Source organism: Cygnus atratus, chromosome 2 (genome assembly GCF_013377495.2).
Source record: "Cygnus atratus isolate AKBS03 ecotype Queensland, Australia chromosome 2, CAtr_DNAZoo_HiC_assembly, whole genome shotgun sequence".
NCBI lineage: Eukaryota > Metazoa > Chordata > Aves > Anseriformes > Anatidae > Cygnus > Cygnus atratus.
Genome location: NC_066363.1, coordinates 148,482,750 through 148,494,992, shown reverse-complemented (window position 1 = coordinate 148,494,992; position 12,243 = coordinate 148,482,750). Strand labels below are relative to the sequence as shown.

The following is a 12,243-nucleotide window of genomic DNA, read 5'->3' as shown; positions in this document are numbered from 1 at the left end:
AGAGAACATTTCTTACCGGACTGTAAATATTTTAGCATTTTGCTACTTGGGCATGGAATTGTGATATAAGTGCTCACAAGGAACTAGTGCTTTTGTTTCAATAATTAACTTCTATGTTGTCATGCTGAAAATATTCACTGAGATAACCTTTCAGAACCAGCCTATGAAGAGAGCAAATTTTTTCTGTGATCGAAGCAGTTTCATTGGTTGGTAGACAATATCCAGTTAAAGTCTGTAAAATTTCAGATCGTCACAGAGCCTATGCTTTGCAAGACACTGCATATTCTATGGTGAGGAACGAAATGGATGCAGAGTTTCGCCAACTTTGTGAAGAAATTAAAGAATCTCGTGAGAAAAGAGGTATGTGCTGTGACGCTAAGGATTTTAAGACTTGTCTCTGCATTTGTAACCGAAAATGCAAGACAAAGATCTTTGGTATCTATTCTTTATTGCAAGGTCGCACCTCTCCAGCGCGTGCTCCATGTAACGACTCCAAGCCACCACAGCAAAACCCTGCGACTGAATACAACAAACCAGATCGAGAGAGTAATGAAAATGCAAAGACGACAGCGGTACCCGTAGATGCCAGTACACCCCTTTCTAATGGCAAGTTGCATTTTATTCAGTTGCTCTTGTCATTCGTACCTTCTCTGCTCTTGTGACGCAACAGGTTTCTCTGATCCCTGGCTCTGTATGCCAGAGGTATTATGTTTTCAAATTTACCTCAAAATGTGAGAGAGAAATCCGGAGGTCATTCATTCAATATAGTTATGAATTAAAGTTCAAAGAAGGTTGGTTTACAATATAGAAAAACAACTTTGATGACCCAACTGACGTTTAATAGCCCCTAAATTGCTAATTGTTGAGGTAAAAAATGTTGTGGATGGCAGTTGCTGAATACTCAACTAGTTTTTAATTATGCAAAATGGTATTTTTCCCCCACTCCACCCCTCCCTTCCCCAAATGCTCAAATCTTCGCTACCTCATGCCGTGATTTCCAGTTGAAGGAGAGAAGTCTAACTAGTGTGAGTGGGAATTTTGCCACAGACTTCACCCATATCCTTTTGCAATACTATGTGAATACTACGAATGTTGGGCTTTTCTGTTGGGAAAAACCACAAAGTTTATTTTTTCACAAAAGGTTTACTGAATCAGGAAGCATATGAGGTACAAGTCTTTACATTTTTTTTCTCCTTTGAATATTCCCTTAAAATTGTCTCTTTAATTAAACTCTTCCAAACGCATATTCAGCTTTTGAAGTCTGCAGCTTGATAACAGACTCAAAGAAGAGCTTATTTCCAAAGGCTTTTCTGATGTTCATCTATATTAGTTCACGTAGTAAGACAGTGACTTTATCAAATAACCTCACATTGTATTAATACTCCCCATCCAAAGTAAGAATCCTCTGCGTGTAAAATCCTGAAGGTGGTTGTTTTGTGAATGAAATTACGTAGTTGTGTGTGTTTTTTTGTTTGCTTGTTTGTTTTTTAATCTAATAGCAAACTGACCCCATTAAGTTTCAACTCTTTTCTCAACGTATGTAGGGATATAGGCAGTGGTAGCTCAGTTCCTTTGTTTTTCTTGTCAGTCAAGTAAGATGAAGATAATGGATTTTGAAGAAAGAATTCTTTTGGTAATGTTTTGGATTACTTTTTATGCTGTCTCCTTGTAGGTGCATCAGAGAGAAAGCGCAGAAGGAGCAAATCTAAATATGCTGCAGCAAAGAGAAGAAAGAGTTTTCAATTCGATAAAGAAAATAGAGTACCAACAGATGACCAAACCGATAGCAGTGAAGAAGAGTTTCTGGAAAAACGTGTTTCTGGCATATATCAAGCTGAACTTAATGCTGAAAAGGAAAGTGCTAAGCTTCCTGAATATTCAACACTAAGATGGGAAACTCTAGCTTCTGAAAAGCAAAGTTCAAATGGTAAGTGAAAAGTCCAGCAGGTCATTTAGCACCTTATTCTTGCTGAGGAGGATTACGCTATTTATTAGCTTTAGCCTTCAATTTCACTCTATTTTTTCTGTTACAGCTCTCAAAAATCATCACACGCTTTATTCCGTAATGATGTTGCTCCTCTAATTATGCAAGCCAAGCCCACGTGTTTCTGTAGGTGCTGGTTTTTTGATTCTAAAGTCTGTTTTTTTCTAACTAACTGAAAAACAGCAATCACTGACATTCTTTTATTGTACGAGGCACTTTCCAATAACGTGCAGCTTAGGTTAAAAAGCTGCACTTCAGGATGCATGGATCCAGAGTAACGTGGAACAGGAGACGTACGCCCTAATGTTGCAATGTAAGATGCGTTCCCTAACCTGAATTGGCAACACGACTATTTTTTTTCGCTATTACCCTTTTTTCTAGTGCTTTTTGTTTGTTTGTGGGTATTTTTGTTTGTTTTTTTGTCTTAGTTTCTAATTTTTATGGAGCAGTGACTTTAGCTGGAAAGAAGGGAGAAGCCAACTATTTCTCAGTGAAGGTGATTACAATTCTGTCTCTGTATTTGTAGAAAGAGATTGTTCTGCAGGTACGGGATACTTCATTGAGACTGTATTCTAGATGAACAGAAAACCTGACTGAAGAAATTTGTGTCATTCCAGATCCTTGGACACTTCAAATGACTCCTACTGGATGTTCTTGGGTAGAACGGAAACAGATGAGTGTTGAGAAAAATGTGGAAGTTTCTCCAGAGCCAGACCACGCAGTTATTGTGGATCGCTATGAGCTCAAAGTATGTCTAATTTCAACTCCTTTTTAATACTCAAATAGGACATATTCCTGCGACATGTACAATTGCAAATTAAGCCCATTGTTAACCAATGTCAATTAAAACAATTAATTGGAAGGACATACAGATTGTGAAATAATTCAACCTATAATGCACTGTGACTGTTTAGTTTCCATACCTCGTGTAGATTTCTGTAGGCTACCGTTTGCTTTTGGTCAACTGTAATTTAGGAGACAGATTCTTTGCCTGATTTTTAAGGTAAAAGGCCTTGTTGAATTTTAAAATACTGCACTGACGACCTGCTAGTACTGTTGGTTATGAATATTGTTTTAATGATTCATAATTTTTATGATGGGTTTGAGGGCTTTTATTTGGGGATTTTTTTTCATGCTTTGATGTATTAGGAACCTGAAAAGGATCTTTATTTCTTGCAGTGATGATTTTAAACCCGAAGATAGCAGGTTGACATAAACTAGCTAGCCATGGATAAGTGACTACTTTTCTGAAATGCCTTCAAAATGCAGTATTAGAATTTCACGCCCATACTGTTGCAGTGTAATAAGGGTTTGCCAATCCCTCATGGGAGGAAAGTGGTTATCCTAGGCTCCAGCGGGTGAAATGGGTAAGAGTGGCCCTAGGTACGTGAGGAAAAAGGTTCCTTTGCGTGAGTTGGAGAGGGCATAAGTAAGGACCATCTTGAGGGGATAGCAGAATGAAGGAAATTACAAATTGGAATGAGGAAATCAGAAGTTGGGAAAATTGCTAGGAGTCATGGAGGTTGGCCCAAAGCAGATACGGGTTGCTGTTTATGTGCATGAGTCCTGTGTGGGGAGAATATGACCAGATAAGAATCCCCTTCGGTAAAGGGGCTTGCCAGCACAATTTTTGTCACATCCTTAAGCTGTGACCTAACTTGTAGAGGCAATACTAACTTTTTAAAGCTGGCTTCCGAAGGAAACAGATTCCAGGTTTCTATGTTGTCCATGTCTGCCAGTATATACGGAAAAGCCATAGAGGTTTTTCACAGAGTCAGCTAAGTAAACCTCAAGAAGTAGTTGGATTTTTGTTGGTGTTGTTTGCTCCTTTGGCCTAGAACTTTATGAACTTCTTGATCAGCGTGCAGCCATCTATATGGCAGCAGTTAGGTACACATGGGACCTCGACCTTTCTCAGATTTTCCTTTTCTGTTTACTGCAGCTGAAAGCGCTCTGGGTGGTTGTTTTTTTTTATGTGTGTTTTATCTGTGTTGTATAGAATGAAGTTGAGGGGAATACTGAAGTTTTGTGCTAGCTGGTCTGAGGGAGGCAGAGCTTTATGATAAGATAAGCAGCACTATTTCCAGGGGGCAGTAGTATTTCCATTTGGCATGGCTGCTCCCTAAAGCTACATACTCACAGTCTCACACAGATAATGAACAGCTGTGGCAGTGGAAGAAGGTGCTGCCACTAGCTTGTCACTGTTGCTGTGCCAGAGATTATCATCTCTGCATCTTTGGTAATAGAAGCGACTGTGTGAGAGAGAGGTGATTGCTACAAGCAGTCACTTTGCTATTTATCCACCCCTGAATTTAAAGGTAGGATTGAGCAAACTAATCTAACTTTGCCTTGGGCGCTTGAGCAATCTGGTGTGCCAGCAGAGTTGTAGGCATGGCACACGTGGGCAGAGGTAATCACCTAAGGATGCTTCCTTTTCCAGCTGGCACAGCTGTGTCTACAAGATGTGCAGCCTAGCTTCCAAACATCCTTTTTACAGTGCCCTGCGCTGCTGCAACAGCTTCTCCAATGAAATGCAACAGTGGCTTTGCTGTGGCAGCAGCTATCCTACAGAGAGGATCGTGTCATTCCCTGCTGCTTGGGAAGCAGTTGACTTGCAATTATGACCATTGATGTGATAGATTGATTAGTAATAAAAGACTGTCTGAAATTAAAGCCTTTCCTTTCTCTGAAGTATGAAAAATTAACTCATTTTCTCCACTGAAATCTCATGGGATATTCAGTCTGTTCTCTGAAGTGTCACATTTCATTTAATAGTGTAAGAAAAGTAGGATGTCACTTGTGTTGTTACTGTTTAACCTCTGAAAACATAAAGAGCATATTCAAAGGATCTCGTGCTATTCTAAAGTTGTTGTTTTGCTCCATTGTTTTCTTCAGAAACTGCTCCACGCTGTCGTTGAGCTAACTAAGGGATTTGACATATTTTACTTGGAAAAAGTATATGGCATCATTAATCAGTGTATTTACAAACACCGGGAAGACTATGACAAAACCAATTTGGTGGAGGTAATTTTTGCTTTGTATTCTAACACTGTCTGTAGCTGTAACGCAGTACTTGTGCGTTCTGGCTATCGTGGTTATTTAGCATTGCTCTTTACTGCTTAGCTGTCGGTGCACAGACAACAACAGTAAGGCTTTTTCGTTTCAGTCTGGAAGACGTTTATCCATATTGCAAAACCATTGTTATATTTGGCATAATTGTTGGCAGTTTCAGCAGGAAAAAGCTTGAACTTGAAGACAATGGGTCCACCCACACAGCCCTTTCAAAGCAGTTAACCTTAGTCTGTCAGTAGTTGTTCTTGAGAACCATTTTGGGGGCGGGAGGGCTATGAAAGGAAGGTGCTTTTCTAAGTCTTTAGCTTCCTCTCTCTCCCTCTACAGCCAGTCAGGCATGGTAATATTGTTGTTCCATCCTTGAAGAGAAATTTAAGGATATAACAAGAGTTTGAGACTTCTCTCTAGTCACACTCTAATCTCTTTTTAACTAATGTGCTTGAACATCTGTAATTTGGGAGATTTCTGCCTGTGCCAGTTTTACACTAATGAGTCAAATTCTCTGGTCTCTTCCTGTAAAAGATGATTTCAGAGTTGTCAGAACTCAGCAGAAATCTGCGTGAGGCGTCCATGGTCCAAGTCAGGTGTTCCCAGTACACGCTGGATATTCAGTCTTCAGATTTAAGATCCTTGAACCCATTTATCTTGGAGTTGCTTGTGCTTGAGAACAGATAAAATTTGTTGTGCCTATCAGTCTGCCTTAAAAAGAGAGTGCCTTTTTTTTTTTAGGCACTGGTCATCTCGATCCCTTCTTCCACATCTGATAAAGAGTTAGAACGGACACTCTGTTCTGCCTATGAGAGGATTATTTGGATTCAGGGAGGCCGCTCCTGAAAAAAATGAGATCTTTTAGCTTGAGAAGGGATTTATTTATGTTATCTCATGGCCTGTGAACTTTTGTAACTTAACTTTTAATTTAAGTATTAAAAGTTAAATAGCTTTCTTGGTTTTCTTTTTCTTCCTTTAGCTTCAACAAACAAGTCTCTCCTATTCAGAGCGCACTGTACAAGTTAGTCAGGATCGTGCTCTACCGTATGAAGAGAGAGAATTTAACAAGTAATTATTCAAAGTCTAGAAATTAACTTCTTGAGCTTGTTGTGGCTTTTCAGGAACTGTTTCCTCTTTCTAATTGTTGTGAAACCACTGCTGATAGAGATCCATATAGTTTATACTTATCCATATAGTTTACTCTCTATTTTGGATGCATAAGGATGCATCTGAAGCTAGAAGGTAATAGGTCATTGTGATGGTGGTAGCACACTATTTGCTAAATATTACTAATTATGTATTACAAATTCTTTATTTTTATAGTAATAGAAAGTGTTCTTAAGCTTTCATTTGTGCTTACTGCTATTTTGTCCTTTTTTTTTTATTAGGAAATTAAGAAAGAAATCGCAGTCTTCCAATCTTACAAGTAATGTGATCCTCAGCATACTTGGTTTCTACGCTCCAAAGGTTTTTGTTGCACGCTGTTCTGTTATTTGTGTACAATTTAGTAAAGAGTATCATATACAGGTATATAAAATTTCATATATAGGTATTTAAAATAAATTTATCTTAAAACAAATTTAAGTGTTTTTATTTGATATTTTTGTCCTATATATATAGCTCTCTATTTATGATGCTATGTATATATATATACATGTATATGTGTATGTATATAGCATGATAAATAGCAAGCTTGCACAGAAGGAATGGAATATACACAGTCTCTTGAGATCACTGGGTATAGTTTTCATTTCCATTACGCAACACCTTAGTTTTCTGTCTTCTTTTTATCGGAGCTACTGCTGACAGTGCCTTTGTAACAGTGTAGATTTGAACATCTTTCAGATACTTCCAGTACCTCTCTTTAAAAGAAAATGACTGAAAACTTGATAAACTTTTAACATACTTTGTCAGCTATTCAGAATGTATTTTTCTGAAGTAATCTGTAGTGCTCTTTATTCCACTGGACATTACATAAAGGTCTTAAAACAACCTATATATGAAATGCAAATCCTTCAGAAACCTCTTGCTGCAGTTTAGTGCAGGAGGTATTTTTATGTCCTTTAGAAACCTGTAAACCTCCTTTACCTTAGTGCAGGAGGTATTTTTTTTTTTTTATAATTTACTGATAGCACCTTAAGGGGCTTTCATAGTATTAACACCCTAGAGAAACTTTCATAGAATTAACACCCTAGAGAAAGTATGTGGGAGAAACACTTTCCACAAACATAAGATTTTTGCCTATTAAAAGTAAACGACACAAATAGAAGCAAAGCAAGATTTGCTTATTGAAACTTTCTAATGCAAAGCGTAGTCTTGCTTCTAACAATGACAATCTTACTGATACCAGAGAATACCAATTCAGTATGAAAAGCTAGTTACAAGAAAGCCTTGTAGTTGAATAAATTTTCTACTGACCTGGAGATAATTATATTTGTTTATTTCATAAAAATGAATATGTTGCTGGTGATAAATATATTTAAGTAAACGGAAAGCAATATTGAAGATGGATACCTCTTCAAACCAGCAGAGAAAAATTTCTCTATGAATTTGACAGACTTTTAAGTTAAGGATAAGGCAGGAAAGGTTTATTTTTTCGAAAATAAAATTCTATATCAGCTGTGCTCAAATATGCAGCAGGATATGTTGCTGTTATGTCACATCTCGTACACAACACCTAGTGATACCGAATACCTAACTGTGCAATCCCTGCGTCTGTTTTTCTTACGTATGTTTCAGTTTTCTTAATATGCGGCTTTCTAGCATGTGTCCAAATATCTGTGTACTATGAAGAATTTTTTCTTTCATCTGTGGTGTTTGGATATGTATCTGTAAAAAGTGAGCCACCATTTGTTTTTGTTGTTGTTGTCGTTTTTTAATCTTACACTTAAAATGGTATCAACTTTAAAAAAAGTTTGTGATCAGCTTACCCCATTCTTGTCTTCTTGGTTATATGTCAAAAGCAAACACAGGAGGAAGAAAAATATATATTGAAAATTTACATTTTAATGTATTATTACATTGAAAACATAATAAAGGAGTCAACCTCATTTTTCCCTAAATTGTTCTTCAACTCGGTTAATGTCACAGATTTTCAGAATCACAGAATCATAGAATATCCCGAGTTGGAAGGGACCCATAAGGATCATAGAGTCCGACTCCTGGCACCACACAGGTCTACCCAAAAATTCAGACCAAGTGACTAAGTGCACAGTCCAAACGCTTCTTAAACTTCGACAGGCTTGGTGCAGTGACTACTTCCCTGGGGAGCCTGTTCCAGTGTGCGACCACCCTCTCGGTGAAGAACCTCTTTCTGATACCCAGCCTCAACCTCCCCTGCCTCAGCTTGACGCCATTCCCTCAGGTCCTATCACTGGTGACTAAAGAGAATAGATCGGCGCCTGCCCCTCCACTCCCTCTCTGGGTAAAGAACTGGCTGGAGGGCTGTGCCCAGCGAGTTGTGGTTAACGGAGTTAAGTCCAGCTGGCGTCCCATTACAAGTGGTGTCCCCCAGGGGTCGGTACTGGGGCCTGTCTTGTTTAGTATCTTTAATGATGACCTAGATGAGGGGATTGAGTGTACCCTCAGTAAGTTTGCAGATGACACAAAGCTGGGAGGTAGTGTCGATCTGCCTGAGGGTAGGGTGGCCCTTCAGAGGGATCTGGATAGGCTGGGCTGATGTGAATGGGATGAGGTTTAACAAGGCCAAGTGCTGAGTCCTGCACTTTGGGCACAATAACCCTATGCAACGCTACAGGCTTGGGGCAGAGTGGCTAGAAAGTTGTGAAGAGGAAAGGGACCTGGGAGTGTTGATCGATGCTTGGCTGAACATGAGCCAGCAGTGTGCCCAGGTGGCCAAGAAGGCCAACAGCATCCTGGCCTGGATTAGAAATAGTGCAGCCAGCAGAAGCAGGGAGGTGATTGTCCCCCTGTACTCAGCTCTGGTGAGGCCACACCTCAAGTGCTGTGTTCAGCTTTGGGCCCCTCAGTACCAGAAGGACATTGAGGCCCTGGAGCGTGCCCAGAGCAGGGCTACGAAGCTGGTGAAGGGCCTGGAGCACAAGTCCTGTGAGGAGCGGCTGAGGGAGCTGGGGGTGTTTGGTCTGGAGAAGAGGAGGCTCAGGGGAGACCTCACTGCACTCTACAACTACCTGAAGGGAGGTTGTGATGAGGAGGGGGTTGGCCACTTCTCTCAGGTAACTAATGATAGGACTAGAGGGAATGGCCACAAGTTGTGCCTGGGGAGATTTAGATTAGATATCAGGAAAAGCTTTTTCTCTCAGAGTGGTCAGGCACTGGAACGGCCTGCCCAGGGAGGTGGTGGGGTCACCATTCCTCGCAGTGTTCAAGAAGCGCCTGGACAAGGTGCACGAGATATGATTTAGTAGCTTAGTGGGTAGTATTGGTGATAGAGGGACAGTTGGACTAGATGATCTTGTAGGCCCTTTCCAACCTTATGTTTCTATGATTCTATGATTCTTTCATGAGGAAGCTGTAGACCATGACGAGGTCTCCCCTCAGCCTGCTCTTCTTCAGGCTGAACAGGCCAAGTGACCTCAGCCGCTCCTCATACGTCTTCCCCTCTAGGCCCTTCACCATCTTCGTAGCCCTTCTCTGGACACTCTCCAACGGTTTTATGTCCTTTTTGTACTGTGGTGCCTAGAACTGCACACAGTACTCGAGGTGAGGCCTCACCAGCGCAGAGTAGAGCGGGACACTCACTTCCCTCAACCGACTAGCAATGCTGTGCTTGATGCATCCCAGGATACGGTTGGCCCTCCTGGCTGCCAGGGCACACTGCTGGATCATATTCAATTTGCTGTCAACCACAACCCCCAGATCCCTCTCTGCGGGGCTGCTCTCCAGCGTCTCGTCACCCAGTCTGTACGTATAGCCAGGGTTGCCCTGTCCCAGGTGCAGGACCCGGCATTTGCTCTTGTTCAACTTCATGCAGTTGGTGTTCGCCCAGCTCTCCAATCTGTCCAGATCTCTCCGCAAGGCCTTTCCACCCTCAGCCAAGTCCACAACTCCTCCAAGTTTGATGTCGTTGGCAAATTTGCTCAAAACACCTTCTAGTCCTACATCCAAATAGTTTATAAAAGCACTGAAACGAACTGGCCCTAAAATGGAGCCCTGGGGGACCCCACTGGTAACCCAGCCACCAGCCCAATGTAGCCCCATTTACCATAACCCTCTGAGCCCTACCCGTCAGCCAATTGCTCACCCATCATATGATGTTTTTTAATCTATGCTGGACATTTTTAATGGGATTGTGCATATGGTTTGCTTATCTTGTTCTCTAAGACGACTTTTTGAAAAATCCTTTATATAATAAACATGAAGTTGAGGAATCACAGACAAGACAGCTGAAAATAACTTCTGAGGTGCTCAAAAGAGTGCACACCATAAAAATATCCATTTGTGCTTCCTAGCTTCTTTCCTCATCTGTTATAACTGCATTGTCATCTTTCTCCTGTGACTGCAGTCTGCAGGCCTGAGTTTTTGGGATGCTAGCTAGCACTCCTGAGCACATCACTTCAGGTTTCTAGGCCAGTCTAATAAAAATCTTCCACCACTGAGGCACCAGTATGAATATGAACCAGCGTATTAGCTCCTTTCTGTTAGAATTGTAGGGGTTAGAAGGGACCTCCAGAGATCATCGGGTCCAGCCCCCCTGCCAAAGCAGGTTCCCTAGAGCAGGCTGCCCAGGTAGGCGTCCAGACGGGCCTTGAATATCTCCAGAGAAGGAGACTCCACAACCTCCCTGGGCAGCCTGTCCCAGTGCTCCGTCACCCTCACCGTGAAGAAGTTCTTTCGCATGTTGGTGCGGAACTTCCTGTGCTCCATTTTGTGGCCACTGCCCCTTGTCCTGTCCCCACAAACCACTGAAAAGAGGTTGGCCAAATCCCTCTGTCTCCCACACCTCAGGTATTTATACACATTAATAAGATCACCTCTCAGTCTTCTCTTCTCAAGGCTGAACACACCCAGGTCTCTCAGCCTTTCCTCATAGGGAAGATGCTCCAGGCCCCGTATCATCTTTGTGGCCTCCGCTGGACTCTTTCCAGGAGATCCCTGTCTTTTTTGTACCAGGGAGCCCAGAACTGGACACAGTACTCCAGGTCTAACTTTTCTAAATTGTTGCAAGATCTATCTATGCCATATAAAACATGGAGCTTTCTAGGCAAACACTGGCAAATCATGAGCCAGGTACGACTCAATGCTGACGTTTCCGTCAGTGTGTTAGGGGTGGCAGCTTTTTCCAAGATTGACCTACACCTGGCACCTAATCTGCATTTCAGTAGATGTACAGAAGGGAACAAAGAGCTGTGTTGTTAGCACTGTATTTGAAAAGCTGCTGTGAAGATGTCTGTGTTCAGTGGATAACAGGAAGCTTTCATTGCATCTCCAGGCAAAGGGGAGGAAAAAAAAAATCACTGAGGCAAAAAGGTGTTTCTTCTTATCCACTTGAAGACGATGTTGAAAACCTGGTATCCTAAATGCATCTTTACCTATGGAGCCACAGTTAGCTCATTGCATTACAACTAGAAAATTTCATACTTAAACGTAAAATGAATGACAGGAAATGAGGAAGCAGGAGCATTCCTAGCATCAAAACTTCTGCTCTTCAAAGTTTTGGGCAAACTTCTCCCTGTTATTAATCTCAATAGAAAAAGAATACCTTCACAGTTAATATATATATAAATGTGTGAATCTCGGTCCTACATGAACAGCTGTCACAGCTACCGGTTCCCAGAAGCCACATTCTGATTTTTCTGACTTGGGGAAAAGATCAAATTTTAGTGTCCAAGCCAAAAACATCGATAAAAGAATCGATATGTAGAAACACAGCATATTTAAGAGAGGTACGTAGTGGGAGTTAAAACTAAGTATCGACTAAGATATCTGGATATGTATTAAAGGAAGAGGTCCTCTTTATTCAGCTTGGAGGTGGAAAAAAAGGGCTTTGTGGGTGGGTTTTTTGTTTGTTTGCTGTTGTGTTTTTTTTTTTCTCCAAAGGTTTTGGAGGTGTCCCAGCCAGCCCCCGGAGCACGCAGCGATTTCCCCCGTTAGCGCCAGACGCCGGGCACCTGACGGAAACTCAGGGGTGGAGAAAAAGCTGCCGGGTTAGGAAGCGGGGCACCGTCAGCGTCTTTATGCCCGTGGGCGTGCACAACAGCAAGGACTGGAACCTAGCC

The 12,243-nt window shown here is 41.5% G+C and overlaps 1 protein-coding gene across 2 annotated transcripts in view; it reads left to right on the top strand.

The window, feature by feature from the left end:
• Positions 1-8,103, top strand: part of ATAD2 (ATPase family AAA domain containing 2) — a 33,296-nt gene extending 25,193 nt beyond the window's left edge. The window contains exons 23-28 of one of the 2 annotated variants that reach the window (XM_035556205.2): positions 247-360; positions 457-606; positions 1,673-1,927; positions 2,602-2,732; positions 4,880-5,008; positions 6,433-8,103. In XM_035556205.2, the coding sequence (XP_035412098.1) occupies positions 247-360; positions 457-606; positions 1,673-1,927; positions 2,602-2,732; positions 4,880-5,008; positions 6,433-6,474 (821 nt within the window). In that variant the 3' untranslated portion in view covers positions 6,475-8,103. The remainder of the gene's footprint in view (positions 1-246; positions 361-456; positions 607-1,672; positions 1,928-2,601; positions 2,733-4,879; positions 5,009-6,432) is intronic. The other variant, XM_035556207.2, reaches the window with a different exon arrangement.
• Positions 8,104-12,243: the final 4,140 nt, after the last annotated feature.